At 37.3% G+C, this 18,241-nt stretch overlaps 2 protein-coding genes across 4 annotated transcripts; both read right to left on the bottom strand.

Annotated features, from left to right (window-relative positions):
- On the bottom strand, nt 1-7,864 carry im:7136398 (schwannomin-interacting protein 1). Its single transcript, XM_066651376.1, has 7 exons — nt 7,838-7,864; nt 3,859-4,074; nt 2,617-2,747; nt 2,023-2,110; nt 1,773-1,889; nt 1,554-1,671; nt 1-1,106 (listed from the first exon to the last, which is right to left on the bottom strand). Exons 2-7 carry the CDS (start codon nt 4,069-4,071, stop codon nt 1,012-1,014), a joined length of 762 nt encoding a protein of 253 aa, XP_066507473.1. The 5' UTR covers nt 4,072-4,074; nt 7,838-7,864; the 3' UTR covers nt 1-1,011.
- A 927-nt stretch (nt 7,865-8,791) lies between these two features.
- On the bottom strand, nt 8,792-13,586 carry LOC136674952 (uncharacterized). Of its 3 annotated transcripts, none has more exons than XM_066651284.1 (8): nt 13,421-13,586; nt 12,066-12,288; nt 11,504-11,642; nt 11,063-11,202; nt 10,714-10,766; nt 10,457-10,581; nt 9,840-10,157; nt 8,792-9,738 (listed from the first exon to the last, which is right to left on the bottom strand). In XM_066651284.1, the coding sequence occupies exons 2-8, from the start codon at nt 12,269-12,271 to the stop codon at nt 9,400-9,402; spliced, it is 1,320 nt and encodes a 439-aa protein (XP_066507381.1). In that variant the 5' UTR covers nt 12,272-12,288; nt 13,421-13,586; the 3' UTR covers nt 8,792-9,399. The 3 variants fall into 3 exon arrangements, with proteins under 3 accessions (XP_066507381.1, XP_066507378.1, XP_066507379.1); XM_066651281.1 differs by having other exon boundaries at nt 13,038-13,585; XM_066651282.1 differs by having other exon boundaries at nt 12,066-12,271; nt 13,038-13,585.
- Between the last annotated feature and the right edge of the window lie 4,655 nt (nt 13,587-18,241).

Genomic DNA, 18,241 nt, shown 5'->3' with positions numbered 1-18,241 from the left:
AATGGTATGTAATTTGGGCTTGCCTAGTTTCTCTTTGCTCTTGTTTGGATAGGAAATATTTTAAACAGATTGAATCACTCTGTATAGTCATCTCAAATGTTATTTTCAACATCACATTATAACACTGCATGTATCTTGTTATTTTTCATAAAATAATTGCTCAGTAAATATACATTAAAGTTAATATGGGAAAGACTATTCCAAAATTAGTATTGTTTCTTTAATAATTCCTCTGGGCTTTTTATGTGTATAAATTTTAACCAAAATATCAATATGGCAGAGATTCTAAACTTTGAATGGCAGTGTAAGTTGCAGCAGTAACAATACCTTTTGTGTTACCGTGGAGAGCCGTGTCTGTTGACTTTTTCTTTTTCATTGTGAAATGTTGTAGAAAGCTGTTAGCATTTTTCAAATAGTGTGAAAAGCTACAATATTTGATACATCAGTGAACTACAATGAATACTTTACAATTCAAAAGAGGAATGATGAAGAACTCATAAAATAAAATGTATATATTTATTCAGTTTATGTCAATACTGTGAATTAAAAAAAACACATAATATCAGTTATTAAATTCCCACATGCAGTTCATATTCACATGAAGCATTTAACTGACAATGAATCTTTGATTAATATATATCACAGTTATTGATCACGCATGGAATTTATAGCAGCTTTCATATTCTTATGAATGGTAATATCTGACCCTACATGACCAGGCATATTTTTTAGATAAATAAGAGCATGCTTGTTTAATACTTAAAGAGCTATTTGTTCACATTTATAAAGCCAAAGCTCTCACAATAAAACTTGTGACTGAATATAATCTGTCGCACATCCTCACCAAAAATTCTGTAAGTAACTCAAGACAAGCAGGAAGCTGTGGCTTTAAAGGGAAGGTGGACAAAAATGATCTTATCTAACATCACAATGCTGATGTAAAGAAATTCCACACTCCACTGTAGTTCATCAGTCTTAAAATTATGGCTACTCCTGGTTTTACAGGAATAGTCACGTCATATCTTGTACGTCCAGAAGCATGGCATCCTGTTTTGTCCGAAGATGGTCCCGCACCACTAGATGCTTCACTAATTCTGAGCTCAGATCTGAAAGTTGAAATAATGACACACAAACATAGATACATCTGTATCTTCATTTGATTAACAAAAAAAATATTTTTTTATATAATTCTCTGGGTATTTGCATATTTATTTACTCCGTAACATGCTGCTGAGTGGACAGATGGACAGACACATCTGTGATTTACACAAATATTAACCTGAGATTTATTTCTTTTGTCTCTTAAATTAAAAACAACTCTGATGGTGACTCTGTTAAATAATTTTTTCACTTTTTTTCTGTACTCATCTCTACTGACATAGCAAGTTATACCATGCACTTGTAACATGTACTTAATGGCATTTTTCCCCCACTATTTGATTCTCATCTAAATGTAGGGTGATCTACTGAACTTACTAATTTATGTTAATGAGTAACTCTGACATTTATATGAAAAGTATTTAAAACCCATGTAAAAGGAAGGCGATTATTACCCTGAATATCTTTGTTAAGAGATGCACTGAGGGCGTTGAGCTGAAGCACAGAACAGGTTTGCAGGTCACTGCGGCTGAGCATTTTTCTCAGAATATTCACATCTTTATGGTTCACCTGCTGAATCACCAACACACCAATACACATCAGTATGAGTGTAAACACTCAAGTGCACAAAAATCAAACTTAAAATGTGATCTACAGCTCAGGCATCTCCTCACCTGCTGCTGCTGCTTCTGTTCTGCCCACAGCTTATCTCTGAGCTCACTTAGAGCTGCTCTCACTTCCTGTTTTAGACCTGCACAGCATTGACCATGGCCTGCTGTGTCACACAGGCTCTGGCAAACAAGCAGATTACATCTGATATGCATCTAACTACATTAATCCTACTGTGGGAAGACAAACAGCAGTACAAGGCAAGCAATTAGTCTATATGCAAATTAAGTGCTGCTGTAAGTACTCCACGCTCACCTTTCTGCTGGAGGTCCCTTCATCCTCCTCCTCATCACTCTCACTGTTGTTGGTAAAACACAGCTGCAAGTTTTTAGGAGCGTTAAACCTACAGAAAAAAATAAAAGCTGTGGTAAAGAATGGTGTCAAATTATGTTTCCCACATATTAGAAAATGATTGTTACACTGTTCAATGTCAGTAAAAATGGTTTATCTCATGTGTAACTCAAATAATGAATAAGTCATGACAATTAAAGCAGGATATTTTAATGTAGCTTTAAAAAAGGAATAAAATGACATGGTCAAAATTGGTACTAAATTGCCCACAGAAGTACAGTGAAATTTAGCAATTCCAGCCTCTGTTTATATTAAATGTCCAACCACATTTAATGATGCTGAGATCTGGACATTGTAGTAGGCAGTGCATTGTTTTTAGAACACAAGTAGAATCCTGGTTCAATTTGCATTTCTTTCTTGTTTTTTGTTCATTTCCTTTTCTTAGTAATGGTTCCTTGACAGCTTGTCATTCAGTAAAATAACAGAACAGACATTTGATAGAAGAGATATGTTTTTGTGTAGGATTTAAAATAAAATAATAAAGCACTCATAACATACCGAGAAGTAATAAATGGGAAACGGCATCCTCCAAAGTCCTCCTCACCTTGGCAGTGCTTCCTTAGAAGTGAGTGGTGCTTTTCATGAGACCACTGTGCGAGATGCGATTCTTGTTCTGGTGAATCCTTGGACTAGAGTAAGAAAACAGACAACAGAGAGGAAATTAAAATATCATTTTAAGCGATTTTAGTGGTAGTCTTTTCATGTTACTGACAATCCACTTTCTATACACATGTAATGTAAGGGCTGGATGATATGGCAAATGTATATCAATATATTTCTTAATTTTGGTGAATATGACATTATTTTATCAGTATGAACAATATAAAAGCCACAGAAAACTGCCAAGAACAAACAATAAATACAATGCCTGATGCCAGAGATATTGTTTTGTTACAGTTTTGAGATTATGGGTGTTGACCTATGTATATTTTACATTTTTATCCAAGAGAACTTTGTATTTTTTAAATTACAGACTGTAGTCCATCTGTTTCTCTGCATACATTCTTATCCCCATTTCACCCTGTTCTTCAAATGTCAGGACACCCTCAGAGCAGGTATAATTTCTGTGGTGGATCATTCTCAGTGCTACAGTAACATTGATGTGATGGTGATGTGTTAGTGTGCTGTGTGCTGGTACAAGTGCATCAAACACAGCAGTGCTGCCAAGTTTTAAAACACTCGGCCCACTTTCTCTCCACTGTTAGACACACCTACCTCTTTGGTCCACATTGTAGATGTAAGGTCAGTAGTTCATCTGTTTCTACACAGTTTGTGTTGGTCATTGTTCATAACTACAAAGTGCTCCTGTATGATCTTTTCCAGAGTTTACTCTATGTGTGAGTGCACACTTCTGTAACATTTGTCCCAGATTTTATGCCTACTATATCCTCCTAGCATCATAGTAGAAACTCTGGGTAAAGTCAGAGTGAGCATGTGTGAATAGAGCACCTAATATTCCAGAGTTTTTCCTACATGCGCTGCACTGGCACCACCCCGTGCTTAAACACAAGCAACATTTCCAGCTACGAAAATGTATCTGACACAGGAGATCTCACACTGTGTGCTACATGTGTGAAAAGAGCACTCTGGAACATCTCCAGACTTGATACTCTGGAGTCTTTCTGAGTTTAAATATGAAAACATCTTTCCAAAGGTATTAATGTAATATGAACTCCTCAAGTGACAAACTGGACTTTTGAAGTGTTCCAGAAATGTTTATCTGTATTATCTAGGTCAAACCTCTGCATTTTTCATTTTCTCTTCTTCCTGTTTCTCAAGCTCTGCTATCCTTAGACTCAAGTCTTCCCAGTGCAAGATGGGTAGTTCCTGGTTTGGCTTTGGGGACTCCTGGCAGTTTTGAGGCTGGGTGTCTGTCCCCACATTAAGTCCAGAAAGAGCAGGGTCATCAGAGCTATGGTTTTCCTGCCCGTTGCGGTCTGCCTCCTCATCCATCTGCTGGTAAATAAAATTAGCACATATTGGAAATAGAAAACACTTATATTAAATATTTTACAAAAATCAATCAAATCTGGTACACAAAGCAAAGCTTCCCTGAAGAGTTCTTTACAGCAAACGCACAAATCATCAAATTTATTGCTTAAAAGGACACAAACAAATCAGAGGCTCATTTTTATATCAGGAATCACAATATAAAAACATATGTTAAACGTTATGTTAAAAACAGATTCTGTATACTGAGCTAAAGGATATATTTGCACATGAAAGCTTATTTGACATAGTACATAAACAATATTAGGATTTCAATCCTACTTCAAACACTACATGGAAAAAAGTATTGGGACACACCTGAAATCTGGTGTTTTATTCAGTCAGTTGCCACAGGTGTATGAAATCAAGCACCTAGCCATGCAGTCTGCCTTTACAAACATTTATGAAAGAATGGGTCTTTCTAAAGAGCTCATTGAAGTCTAGCGGGCTACTGTAATATGACAAAACCTCTGCAGTAAATCAGTTTGTGAAGTTCTTACCCTCCTAGATATTCCACAATTGATCATGCGCTGGATGCAATGGTGTAAAGCACCCCATCACTGGATTCTGAAGCAGTGGAACATGTTCTGTCATGTATAATGCTTAAGTAATGTATAAATATAATGCTAGCTGTATATATATACACACACACCGGATTCCAAAAAAGTTGGGACACTAAACAAATTGTGAATAAAAACTGAATGCAGTGATGTGGAGATGGCAAATGTCAATATTTTATTTGTAATAGAACATAGATGACAGATCAAAAGTTTAATCTGAGTAAATGTAACATTTTAAAGGAAAAATATGTTGATTCAAAATTTCATGGCGTCAACAAATCCTAAAAAAGTTGGGACAAGGCCATTTTTTACCACTGTGGCATCCCCCCTTCTTCTTACAACACTCAACAGACGTCTGGGGACAAAGGTCTTACCATCTTGGCTTCAGAGAGACACTGACACTCTGAGAAGCTCTTTTTATACCCAATAATGTTGTCAATTGACCTAATTAGTGTTAATTGGTCTTCCAGCTCTTCGTTATATGCTCAATTTCCTTTTTCCAGCCACTTATTGCTACTTGTCCCAACTTTTTTGGGATTTGTTGACACTGTGAAATTGTGAATCAACATATTTTTCCTTTAAAATGTTACATTTACTCAGATTAAACTTTTGATCTGTCATCTATGTTCTATTACGAATAAACTATTGACATTTGCCATCTCCACATCATTGCATTCAGTTTTTATTCACAATTTGTTTAGTGTCCCAACTTTTTTGGAATCCAGTTTGTGTGGTTTTGTTTTTGTGTATATATATATATATATATATATATATATATATATATATTGAACAGTTGGTATCCTCAGTTCCCAAATGACTGAACAATGTAATAAATATGAAAGGTGATGTAACACAGTGGTAAACGTGCTCCTGTTCCCACTTTTAATATGTGTAACAAGCCTCAATTTCTAAATGTGTTTACATTTACAATATACAATCAGGTTGAAAATATTGGAAGTCAGTTAAATAAAGCATCAAGAGCACTGTAAATACTGTGCTTGAGTTATTCTCAGTGATACAGTATCTCTTCGTATATGGTTTCCCATAGGAAATGGCTGGCAGAATATTTGACACGTTCCAATAAAACTGCTATTAACAAAGTGATACGTCTCTCAAACAGACAATATGTTATCATAGATACCTTAGAAACCACCTTGGATACAGAATGTTATCCTCCTTCAGTGTTAAAGCTTGAACAATCAAACTTCAACCACTTGCTCTATAATATCCCACCAAACTCACCGCATAGACACATTGTACAGACCACACTGTGCACTACAGACTACACATTACATCCTAAAATCCAAACATCACTCACCATAATACACACACTGCACACACTATTTACCTCACAAACACACCACACCATACAGACAACACTCAGCTAACAAACTTTGACAAGCCAACTTCAAAGTTAATTCACAAACTTCACCCATCTGATACACATGTTTTAATGAGTGTTTCAGCTTTGTCAGTTCTCTAAACGAACCAAGGGGGTTGTTTAAATTCAAGAAAAATAACTAATATGCAATTAAAATATTGTGCGTTTTCTTGCCAAGATATGATTTCTTTGCCGTACGAGGACTAAAAACTGAGAGGGTCAACACTGAACTTGAACACGCTCCCACCCTTACAACACGCCCTGGGTTCCTCCCTTCAGCCACACACTTTGAAGTGTATATTTATGTCGTGATATTTTACATTTGAATATAACACACAACAGTGTAAACGCTCTATTTGAACATAATCAAAGTTCTGAAAGACGAGATTCAGAAGATTATCACTCAGAAAAGTTGTTTTGTTGTTGTTTTGCGTTCACAAAAAAAATAGCGGGTGGCAAGTAAAGTTTCTTACCTCTTCTTATCGGAGGACTGAATTTGACATCTCCACAGCGCTGCTATATCTCAGGGTCGTTCGATTTGAATAAACGCCGATTAGTTAATGAAGTATAAGCAGTTGTCTTAAACAGTTCCTCTTCTAAGAGGAACCCCCCCTTTAGTCTCCATATTCCCTCCCGTTCCTTCTCCTCAGCTGTTTGTTTTAACAGACTTCAGGGCAGACTACAGATTCTCGGCCGAGTTTCTGAGAATTTCTTTACGTATCTGTTAAATGGACCGACACATTCCTCTAGCCTCTAGCCTACTCACGGCCGAAGGGTTCTGAAGGTTTCAGAGCTGCTTTCGCCACTTTTAGAAAAGCGAGTGGAGAGGGCGGACGACTTGGGAAGGGTTAAAATGTAGGTGTCCAATTTCACAATGTTCGGACATGACGACCCAAACCAGATGGGAAAACTCACAAGTGTGTGGCGTAGCTCTCACTGTTGATAAAAGCCATGATGCAAGATTTTAATCACCACAAACAAACTGTGGGAAAATCCCCACTTTTTAAACAGCTTAATTCCTCTTGTCAAATGGCGTTTTTTAGCTAAATATTTATGTTTGCGTGAGGCGTTTCCAGAAAAACATGTACATTTTAGAGCACAAGCGTTGACTCTGAAATGTACCCCGAAAAGTACACCTTCAGTTGTATTTAGCAATCAGTTGTTTTTATGTATATTTTATATATGTTGTATTTACTTTATCTTCTTCTTGGATTTTTTTCTTTATTCTTTTAACAAAAGTTCCCTTTATGAAAAACACTAAACGTTAAATTTTAGGGAGCATTTTGTTAATCATAAGTGATTTAGCCAGCTCTCTGTGGTGATTTATATCTAAAAATACATTTAAAATTATGTTTTAAGCTTGTTACTATATCTGTGAGTTTTTATGCTAGATGCAATGTGTGAAACTATAGATGTCCTTTTCCGCCACATAAAATATATATATTTCTAAATATATCTCTACTTTAGTTGCTATCTTATTATTTCAAGATACTATCTCATTATTTTGAGATACTATGTCAATATATTGAGATACTATGAGATAGTATCTTATTGTTTTTAAAGATATTAAGTCAATATATTGAAAAAGTATCTCATATTTTACATAGTATCTCATTCTTTTGTGATTCTAAGTCAAGGATAGCATCTTGAAATACTAAGATAGCAACTAACATATAAACAAATGCAAACATATTCCGCTTTGAAAGTGCACTGTTCCATACAGTCTTAAAAATAGTAGGTTAAGACTACTATATATAGGGTGAGTCAAAATCACAAGACTTTCTTTTACCTGAATACCGCAGCAAGTAATGGGTGAGTGGGCCTATCTTTTATGCTATGCCTGGAATATGGCCGCCATCTTGAAAGCCACCCTATTGGATCAAGGGCAAGTTTTTCCAGGTGGTCATGTAGCATATCAAAGCAATAGTACTGAATTCAAAACAAACACGAATCTGTAGTGGAAATCACTGCACAGGCTCCATTCTCCCATTCAGACACCTTTCTTTAGGGATTTCTTTAAGACAATGCCAATCCACATTCTGCATGTATTACAGCAGCATTGAAATCAACTGGTGCACTATGACACATAAAACACTATTATGGAGAGCTGTTAAGCAGTTGAAATACTATAAGAAGCAAAAATGAGAAATTTCACATTCAAAACTACTGTCATTGGTGTCCTCAGTTCCCAAATGTTTAGTGTGGTTAAAAGTAAAGGTTCCAAATTTTTATGGGACATGTTGGCATCAAGTTAAAAATTTGGAACAAAAAAAATAGCTTTATCAATTCCAACATTTAAAATGTTTGTACTATGTCTTTGTACTATGCTCCATTAAATACATTAATTCATTCATTATCTGTAACCGCTTATCCAGTTCAGGGTCACGGTGGGTCCAGAGCCTACCTGGAATCATTGGGCGCAAGGCAGGAATACACCCTGGAGGGGGCGCCAGTCCTTCACAGGGCAACACACACACACTCACACATATGAACACATTTGAGTCGCCAATCCACCTACCAACGTGTGTTTTTGGACTGTGGGAGGAAACCGGAGCACCCGGAGGAAACCCACGCAGACACGGGGAGAACACACCAACTCCTCACAGACAGTCACCCGGAGCGGGAATCGAACCCACAACCTCGAGGTCCCTGCAGCTGTGTGACTGTACCGTCCCCATTAAATACAGGATGTCTATAATGGATACATAACTGCATTTTTATTTTTAATTTGCATTTTGGACAAGGCCCCACTTTTCTGGAAATGGGGTTTGTAATTTCTGTAATCATTTAGTGTCCTATTCATTTATATTTGTAACTGAATTTATCTTTTAACTCTAAATTAGGCACTTATTATTGTATGATTTACAGAGACATATTCAATTCATTATATTTGTGGTTTTCTAGCCTACTGATGCATCCATTTTGGTTCAGCTGAAAATATTAAATGTCAAGTTTAAAGATTAATTAGACCCCAAGATGCATTTAATTTTGATTAACTGCAGAAATGTGTTGCTCTGTAACTAAAATATACAAGCCCTATGTAAAATCTGAAAATATTTCTCCAAATTGTCAAAATTGTGCCCATCTCTGCCAGAGTCATAAATAAGAAAAGCATATGAACCTTCTTAAACTAAAACAAAATCATAAAAAGCTGTTATATAAGTTGTTTTCTAAGCCAAATGAGAAAAAATTTAAAGCCAAAAATTTAAATAGGCTGAGGTATAGGTTGCAAACTTTAAACCTTAAATCTGATAAACATGAAACCTTTATTACACCTAGGTGATTAGCACACAAATCGGACATGTTAAAATGCTTTGGCCATATTACATTCTCTTGGTCCACTAACTCACACTAAACCTTATCTCTCAGTATAGATGGGGCTTCCAGAATCTGCCACTGTGTGGCATCAAGAAGTTTGTAGTTAATTTGCCGGTACGCCTTGGGGTGCACTCGGCGCTGTCTTGATACCTCTTCGTAAAGGCTCTGTATGACTGGCTGTGGAGGTAAGAATCCTGCTGTGTTGGCCAGGTCTAGATAGTAAGCCCACTGCTCTGAGTCCATTTGCATGAGGCGTTTTCCTTGAACACACATCTGTGATTTCCTTTGTCTCTCTTTTTCTGCCACTCCTTTCATCACTTCACAAGAAGGCAACTGAACTCTGCCCTCAAGAACTCCAAGTGCAAACTGAACCTAATGATAAATGCAGAGGAAAAAGATAGAAAGTCAGACAGAATGTGAGATAAATGAAAGTCTATGTCTATCACTAATTAAATAGCTTTCTGTATGTTCACCTGACAGTGGAAGTGGAGAAATGGGCAGATTATTTTGCAGAGGCCTACAAAAAAGAGTGAGGGGAAAGCTGGAGGCAGCAGGTACTTATAAAGAGGAGCCACTAGGTGGTGCTCTATCTCCAGCCCAAGCTTTTCGGGGCAGAGAAATGGGAAATGAAAACTGTATCCAGTGCAAAGAAGAAGAACTTCAGCTTGGGCTACTGATTCATCCTGGAAAAGCAAAGAGCCATTCTCCAACACCTTCACTACAGGGGGTGCCTGCTGAACTTCCAGGGGCAAGGAAGAGAGCAGAGCTGGCTTATTATGGCTCAGGGTCACCTAGAGATGGATTATAAGCAAAGTGGGAATAAGTCAGTATCTGCTTGGTGTAAGCATTGCTGACAACTACACACAGCGTATCCTTCTACATTTTCTATAAATTATTTAGAAATTATATATTAATATATTTGAATTGGATGAGCATTATTTTGTCAGTGATTTTTGACCAGCTCTGAACAGAGGATTTCCAAGGTTAATAAAATAAACGTTAAAGAATATATATACTGTCTCGTTTGAAACACAAATCTTCCAAATGAATTGTATGGACTGTAAAGTGGTCTTGTTTTAAAGTCTCATACCTTAGCTTTAACTTCAGTAAGTTCGAATGAGATATCAATCCCAGATGCTCCAGCACCCAGAACCACAACAGACTGATGGGCGAATGGCTCTGGACAGCGATAAAAATGGCTGTGCATCACTTTTCCTGAGATGTGATGAAAAGAGTGAATGGAAGAGTCAGGGAAAAATTAACAGAGAAATATGTTTAGAGTGTACATGAGTAATAGTTTGCACTTTCAGGGTCATGTTTGTTCTTAACACTCAACATTTGCTGCACCTTTAAAATGCTCTATTCCCGGAATGGAGGGCAGGTGAGGCACAGAGTAATGTCTGTAGAAGAGGAAGGAACAAATGAGTCATGCCTAGATTCTGCTGCTCTTTTCCTTGCACCTTCTTTTACACAATTTCATTATAAATGGTCTAAACAGTGTTCATTCACATCCACACAGCAAGGGTGAAATCAGTTTTATGCCAAGACAATAAATGAGGCAATCGAAAGAATCCTCTTTTCTTTTCGTTTGACAAAACCTACATTATGGAGGGTGTCTCTACAAAATTGCACTAAGGGATCAACTTCACTTTGTGTACAAGTGGCTTTTTGTGCTATCAGAAATGGCATTCCTCACCCACTGCAGATGAACACCGAGTCGAATGTCTGCGTGCTGTGCCCTCCGTACGTGCCACGCGAAATTACCTCCCACGTCACAGCTCCCCCCTCCTCTGTCTCCATGGAGATGGGCTTCACCTCTTCCACCACTGTGTTGAACTGTCGACGAGAGAAAAGTCTGTCACAAGCACTATTTTAACCACCAACAAAACATTTCTCACTAATACAATAGGACATTTGCAGGCCGTTCCTAATTGGCTCACAGGAAAAGATGATTTCCTGCATATTTGCTATTGTTTCCATGGCAGTTATTTTGACTAGCAATCAACAAAGTTAGACAAAGATGGTTTATAATAGCCATCTTTGAAACACTGTGGTAACATGTCTTAGACATTCCTGTAGGTCTTAAAAAATTCTTGAAAATCAAAGAAAAGACAATGTAATCTCAATCTGAATATACCTTTATATGTGGTGTAATGGCATGAGCTTTGCAGTATTGCTCCAAATACTGCTGAACATCTTGGTGGGACAGAAATGAGGGCAAGTGGGAGTCGAAGGGAAAATCAGGAAACATCATAACCTCCTTAGGTAGGTTGGTTCTAAAAAGAGAACATACATGAATATTTAAGCGGTATGGCTTACATAAATACACATACAGTATAACCATGGCCTGTTTGTATATTTTTTAAACCGCCTGACCCACAGGCTTTCAATCCTGGTTCCTTGTTCCAAAAAACGCTTAAACAAATAAGGGCTTGGAATCTCCTTCAGCTGCAGATTTATTATTCAGTTGTTAACTTTATAATGTTGTAACTACAACATAAATTTCACAACTGCATACTGTTTTCATTGTAATATCGGGATCGCTGAAATGGTCATTTTATAAATGAGAGATGGTTTTAAGTTTTTAAAATATATGCTTCCTTCTTATTACCTTCTATTTTTTAGAGGTTTCTGTATATTTATAAAAGATGTAGATATCTTCCATCCTTCTAAGGCATTTGATGAGTTTGATGGCCTACCTGAGGTCTCTGTACATGCTGCTTTGAACAGGGAGGCCATTGTCATAAGTGCCCACACGTTCCTCATAGAACCATGTACCACCGATGTGGTTAGTCAGTTCGTACACCACAGGCGGCTCAAATGTTTTGTTTCGCGACAAGATGTGTTTGGCGGCACACAGCCCTGCAGCTCCTGCACCCACCACTGCCACACGAAGCCTCCCCATCTGAGTGAGAGAGAATACTAAAGAGGGGATGGACACACAAGCAAAAAGACACAGAAGAGGATAAAGTGTAATGACATTCACGCACACAAGCCACACTGTGGGAATGACAAACCAAACTCAGTGACTCAAAAGTAGCAGGCCATTGCGTGATCTTCTCAGATGCTGGTAAATCACACATGCAATCATGTGTACAAATCATATGTGTACTTTTGTCAATTACCCAGCAGTACAATAAAATTTGGACTCAATATATTACATATCCATAGCCTAAAACACACACACACACACACACACACAAGGTTACCCAGTAAACAAGGAACGTCCCTGGACGTTCAAAATAGGTCTAAAAGTAGTCTGTCCGTTAAGGGCATATTTTAAACAATAGTAGACGTCCAAAATGCGTTTTATACAAGTAATTTATTTCGGGACCAATTAATAACGTCAATGGACGTCCAAAATACGTCTAATAGCCGTCTTTTCAATGTTTGTGTTTGGACGTCTTTTCAACTTTCATTTTCAAGCTTAAGAGAACGTTTATTAGACGGCAGTCATTACGTTATTTCAACGTTGAATCAACGGCTAAATGTTTACTGGGTAGGGCAGTGAAAACCCTGGAGATCTCTCTCTCCCTTACACACACAAACATTGATGTACACAAAAGTCATGGCTAAACTTAAAACTGAAATATTACAATTAGTAGGTATTGTTCTCTATATTATACAGAAAATTGGGAAATTTAGGTTTTGACATTTGTAGAGTCTCATACCTTGTGACCGATGTGTTGCTTCAGTATGTTCTCGCGTTTGACTAGAGTTGCTCACACATATACTGTTGCTTTTTACCTTTCCACGCGTGTCAGGGTGAGAAACGTTGAACTGGAGAAATCTATTGCCGTGCGTCTATTTTATTGTTGATGTGGTGGAAATATTTGCGGCGTTCGCCATTTTGGACTGACTGAACCGGTCATTTCCAGTATTTTGTGTAGTATAATGTCAGAAACGCGGACTTTGATCCTTAGATAGCTGTCTTTTTAACGGGTTTAGCGAGATATGCAAACTTTAAAATCATGCTAATATGGGTAAATGTGTCTTTACGATATGAAAAGCAACAGTGAAAATGTAAGAGTAACGGTGTTATGGACTAGCACACTTTTGAAGTAAATTCCACAGTTGTGTCCTTGCAGCCCAAAGGTTGGTGTTGGAGTAATCGCCTGCGGTCTCTTCCTCTTCCCCCCACAGGTTTCACTGACCAATGGTTTTCAAGCGTTCTCCCAAACTTTCGCCCATTGCCCGCTCACATGGTTTATTTTGTGTTATCAGGTCGTTACTGTAATACTTCTACAGTTGTTCAGTAGCCCACTCCCACAGCTTTCCAACAGTCTCTACAACTTCCGTAATATACTGAATAAAATTGTACTAGGAAGATGCTCTCTCGAATTGTAATTGCAATGTGAAAACAAGTTGTCTCCTCGAATTTATATTTTTCTTTGGAATATTTTATTCGGTGTTTATTCGCTTGAGCTTGTAGTATGACTTTGAATGGTCTGGAGTCGACTCCTACAACCGGTGTTCTACGTCATTGGAAACGATTACTCGACTTTATTTGCAATGTTTGCAAATTAACAAACAAATAAATAAAATAATTGTTTTATTCATGACTGCACCACTGTCAGAGTATGCCAAAGTTGTATCTATAGTTGAAAATGGCGTGAAGAATGCACAACCCCGAACTGAGTTGACTCCACGTGTTTTGGCATTCAGAATCGTTTCCAAAGGGTCGACACAGATGCATTGATTCTTTGGAGTCGAAGAATCAAGTATTTGGGATTCGACTCCTCAGTATTTCTTTTATTGTATAACACGACCTAGATGGCTTTCTAGCATCAAGTTAATGGAAATTATTTTACATGTATCATCCTCCTTCGTAATGAAATGGACTACAACCTGCAAGTATAGATCTATGAAGTGCACTTATATGTTGAAAAGGGACTTTAAAATAACATATGTGTGCTTTGCGAGTAATTATTTTTTAAATGAATACAAATAAACAACGTCAGCCAACATAGTTTATTGTTTTTAAAGGTATTGATGTTAATATGCGCCATGGCAGGAATTTAACCTTTAGCATTATTTCTACAAAACCACAGAGAATTTAAAAATCAGTTTTTTTACTTAGTCCCATCTTAACAAAGCATGTGATAATGTGGTCTATTATTCTCTATCTGCTCATTGTGTTTGGCAAGTAATGGGAAATTAATATGTGTGTTATGCAATCAAAAGGAATATTTATGTGCCTCCATGCAGTTTAAGAGACAATATGAACACTCTTAAGTATTTTGCCTGTACTGTATTTAACTTTTTTTTCAAATTTATTTATTTTATTTTTTTTATTTTAATGAGCATTCTTTCTTCCAGAAGATCCTGTTACTGCAGGGAACGTGCCACTGCAGGGAATGCACAAACCTCTTCTATATCTGTAAGTAAGGATGTGTGCATGTATACAATTACCGCCATTCTTCCTTTAACCTCCACCTGCACCTTCTCTAGATGTGCAAGCAGTGCTCTGTGTGCCAGAGCAGAATCTGTTCCAAACAAGTAATTTCTCACTGTCCATCTCATTAGACACACCTATATTGTTGGTCCATCATGTAGATGTAAAATCAGAGACAGCAGCACATCTGTTTCTAAACTGTTTGTGTGGGTCATCCATTAGTCTTTCACCAGTAGTCACTGGACGCTGCCCACAGGATGCTGACACTGAGGGGTCTAAACAATCCAGCAGCACTGCTATGTCTGATCCACTCTTACCGTTACAACACACACTAACAAACCACCACCACCACATCAGTGTCTCTGTAGCCCTGAGAATGATCCATCATCCAAATCATTCCTACTAAGAATTAGACTGAAAATTAATTGTGTTTATTTATTTATTTATTTAATGTTAGTAGGATAAAACTTTTTCTCCTGATTTAAAATGTATTCTAGCAATTACAATCCATCACTAGCACATTCAAATGAACTTAATACACTGAAACAAACTGATTAGTGAATATGGGATTGGATGGTGTCTGTAAATATTAAGCATCCTCAAGTTCAGGTTTGGACATTGTTTAATTATAACACTGACCCATAAAATCACCACATTGGCTTTATAAATAATTGTATAAAATATCAAAGATGTTTGCACAGTACTGTACATTTATTTTCTTAAGAGTTTATATTCAGAATTCTATTCATTACTATGTTGGGATATATTTTTTGTGGGTTCGAGTCCCGCTCCGGGTAACTGTCTGTGAGGAGTTTGGTGTGTTCTCCCAGTGTCCACGTGGGTTGGCTCTGGGTGCTCGGATTCCCTCCCACAGTTCAAAAACACACGTTGGTAGGTGGATTGGAGACTCAAAAGTGTTCATAGGTGTAAGTGAATCTGTGTGTGTAAGTAAAGTAAAGTATATTTTATTGTCCTCAAGTGGGAAATTCATCTTGGGCTTCACAGTCACTGCATCACAAACTTACACAGCTGATACTTACATAAAAATTAACAATAAAACCTACAGCACCACTCACCACAGATACACCAGCAGACAACTCAATCAATACTGTACGCTGCATAACAGATTATAAGCAAAAATAGTCTGCTGTCTATTTTTAAGCATCTTTATAGCAGTTTTTATATTTATTTAATCTCCAATTTGATGTCCTAAAGTGTCTGCCCAAGGGTAGCAGAGCAAGTTCCTGATACAGGATGTGTGTGGGGTCGTCTAAAATCTTCATTGCCTCCCTAAGTATTGACTTTACATGTAGCCCTGGTCTGGGTGACCTACAATCTTCAGTGCAGTTTTGACCAGACGTTAAAGATTAAAGTTAAAGACTTGGACTTTAACTGAACTGTCATGTTACCATACCAGGTTTGCATGCCATATTGTATCACACTCTCTAAGATCATTTGAAAAAAATAAAAACAGAGCCTGCTACTGACACCATACTGTCACTATCCTCTTAAAAAATACATCCTCTGCTAAAGCTTAGTGCAAAGACTTTCTATATGGACGTGCTATGTGAGTGAGCAATCCATAAAAACACCAAGATATTTATATGAAGAGACCTTATGGGAATGTGTTGCACTGTGATGGACTGCCACCCCCTCCAGGGAGTGTTCCTGCCTTGCACCCAACAATTCCGAGTAGGCTCCGGACCCACCGCGACCCTGAACTGGATAAGCGTTTACAGATAATGAATGAATGAATGAATGAAATACTATCCAACTTCATAAACTGGCTCGGTTTGCCTGGTTTCTGATCAAAACTGCGATTAATTCAACAGCAGTGGAGCAGATGTGTTGAATGTAGTGTTTTTCAAAATCATGGATCTTCACAGTCAATCCTTGCCCTCTCTCATCAGACCTCACCCTCAGGCCTTGAGGCACCAGGGTGTGTCCACCTGCCACACATTATATTTTCACAAGCTTTCAGTTTTGTTTCAGCATTTCTCACATAGTGTGCATGTTAAACCAATAGCATCATCATTTGACAGTGCATCACTAGTACTGTATACATGCATTTAGGTAAACAGTTAATTCAGGTTTGTCTCACCAGTTTCTTTTCCTTTTTGGCCAGGATGATCACTCTGTTAAGTTCTACTAAAAATAAGGCATATTATCTATACCAGAGAAAACATCTTTAGAGATGGCCATAACATCATCATAATTCTCTGGGCCAACAATATTACATTTATGTCATCTTTCTTCCAGATGAAGCCTTTTTCTATTTTGTGACTTGATGAATTTTGGAAGCTCTAACAAAACAATCAGATTATCAGTTTCAAAACAGGGAAACCTAGTGAGAAACAGTAATAACTGTGTTTGTAAGTGTCTCAGTGGATGTTGAGTTCCTGATTCTGATTTAGGAGAGGCTCCTTGAAGCTACCCTGAAGTAATGGGGCTTCTAGTGGTTTTGATATTCATCTGTAACAGTGTACTTGAGCAAGGTTGTTAATGCAATGTTGATGGCTAACAGCTCCCACTTTGCTCAACAACCACAACCTCTTTATGGTCCTCCACAGCACAGTGGCCTTGAAAGATATGTGACAACTTTATACCATCATTCTGCTATGAAGTATAAAAAAAAATCAATATGAAAAAACAAACAATACATAAACAGTGCAACAGCTTAAAGATTATATCTGACTAAACACGTATACATAATACAAGTTAATACAACCTTTAATTTGAACATTAAAACAAACCACCCTATTTATTGCTATTTGGAGTTAAGCTATCCTATTTGGAATACACATGGAACAGATCACTACACCAAGAAACAATGTTTTAAAATCATGCATTACTGAACGTAACTGTCACTGTCACACTGTCATTGCATCCTGGCATGGCCTGCCCAAAACTAATGCCATTGGCCCCTTTGGATTTTGGCACTGTGAATGCTCTTCTGGAAAATCAGAGTGACTTTAATTCACACAAGCACTGTGAGGCCCCTACTACAACAAGACACTCTATTTAGAACAATATTAGCAGAGAATTTTTCATTACTGAAAGTGCTTGTAAACTTGTCAAAACACTTATTGCCAAAATTTGACTTTCTGAAGTTTCCACATTCTTTCATGATGTAAAGACACTCACAGGTCATATCTTTTGGGCTGATTGGATTTTAAATGTTGGACAACACTTTAATATTTAAACTAGACTAATTTGAACTGATACATTTTAATCATTCTTACTGTCATGCACTACACAACGCCCATTCATAATATATCTAAGGCATATTGTATTTTAATATGTCTCTATAAGAATATGAGAATGTTAATTTGTTTGTCCAAATATATGGATTACATTACATTTTTTAGAGCCATGAATATGAATTTCGCAAGCAGGCAATGATTGGTAATGAAAAGATGTGCAGTTCAAGACTTACCACCTTTGTTCATTCACAGGCAAGCTGGATAGGACCTAACAAAA

Source organism: Hoplias malabaricus, chromosome 18 (genome assembly GCF_029633855.1).
Source record: "Hoplias malabaricus isolate fHopMal1 chromosome 18, fHopMal1.hap1, whole genome shotgun sequence".
Classification (NCBI taxonomy): Eukaryota; Metazoa; Chordata; class Actinopteri; order Characiformes; family Erythrinidae; genus Hoplias; species Hoplias malabaricus.
Note: the sequence above shows the minus strand (reverse complement) of the source record. Positions and strands in the feature narration are given on the sequence as shown.

Bases quoted from the DNA above. Each gene is read 5' to 3' on its own strand.
- LOC136674952 (XM_066651284.1), bottom strand. From the start codon at position 12,271: ATGGGGAGGCTTCGTGTGGCAGTGGTGGGTGCAGGAGCTGCAGGGCTG. The intron at 11,643-12,065 runs GTAGGCCATCAA...TTCTCTTTTTAG, and splicing joins AGCATGTACAGAGACCTCAG to AACCAACCTACCTAAGGAGG. The intron at 10,767-11,062 runs GTGAGGAATGCC...CCTCTTCTACAG, and splicing joins TCGGTGTTCATCTGCAGTGG to ACATTACTCTGTGCCTCACC.
- im:7136398 (XM_066651376.1), bottom strand. From the start codon at position 4,071: ATGGATGAGGAGGCAGACCGCAACGGGCAGGAAAACCATAGCTCTGAT. The intron at 2,111-2,616 runs GTATGTTATGAG...TTTTTTCTGTAG, and splicing joins TTCCCATTTATTACTTCTCG to GTTTAACGCTCCTAAAAACT. The intron at 1,107-1,553 runs GTAATAATCGCC...TTCAACTTTCAG, and splicing joins TCTTAACAAAGATATTCAGG to ATCTGAGCTCAGAATTAGTG.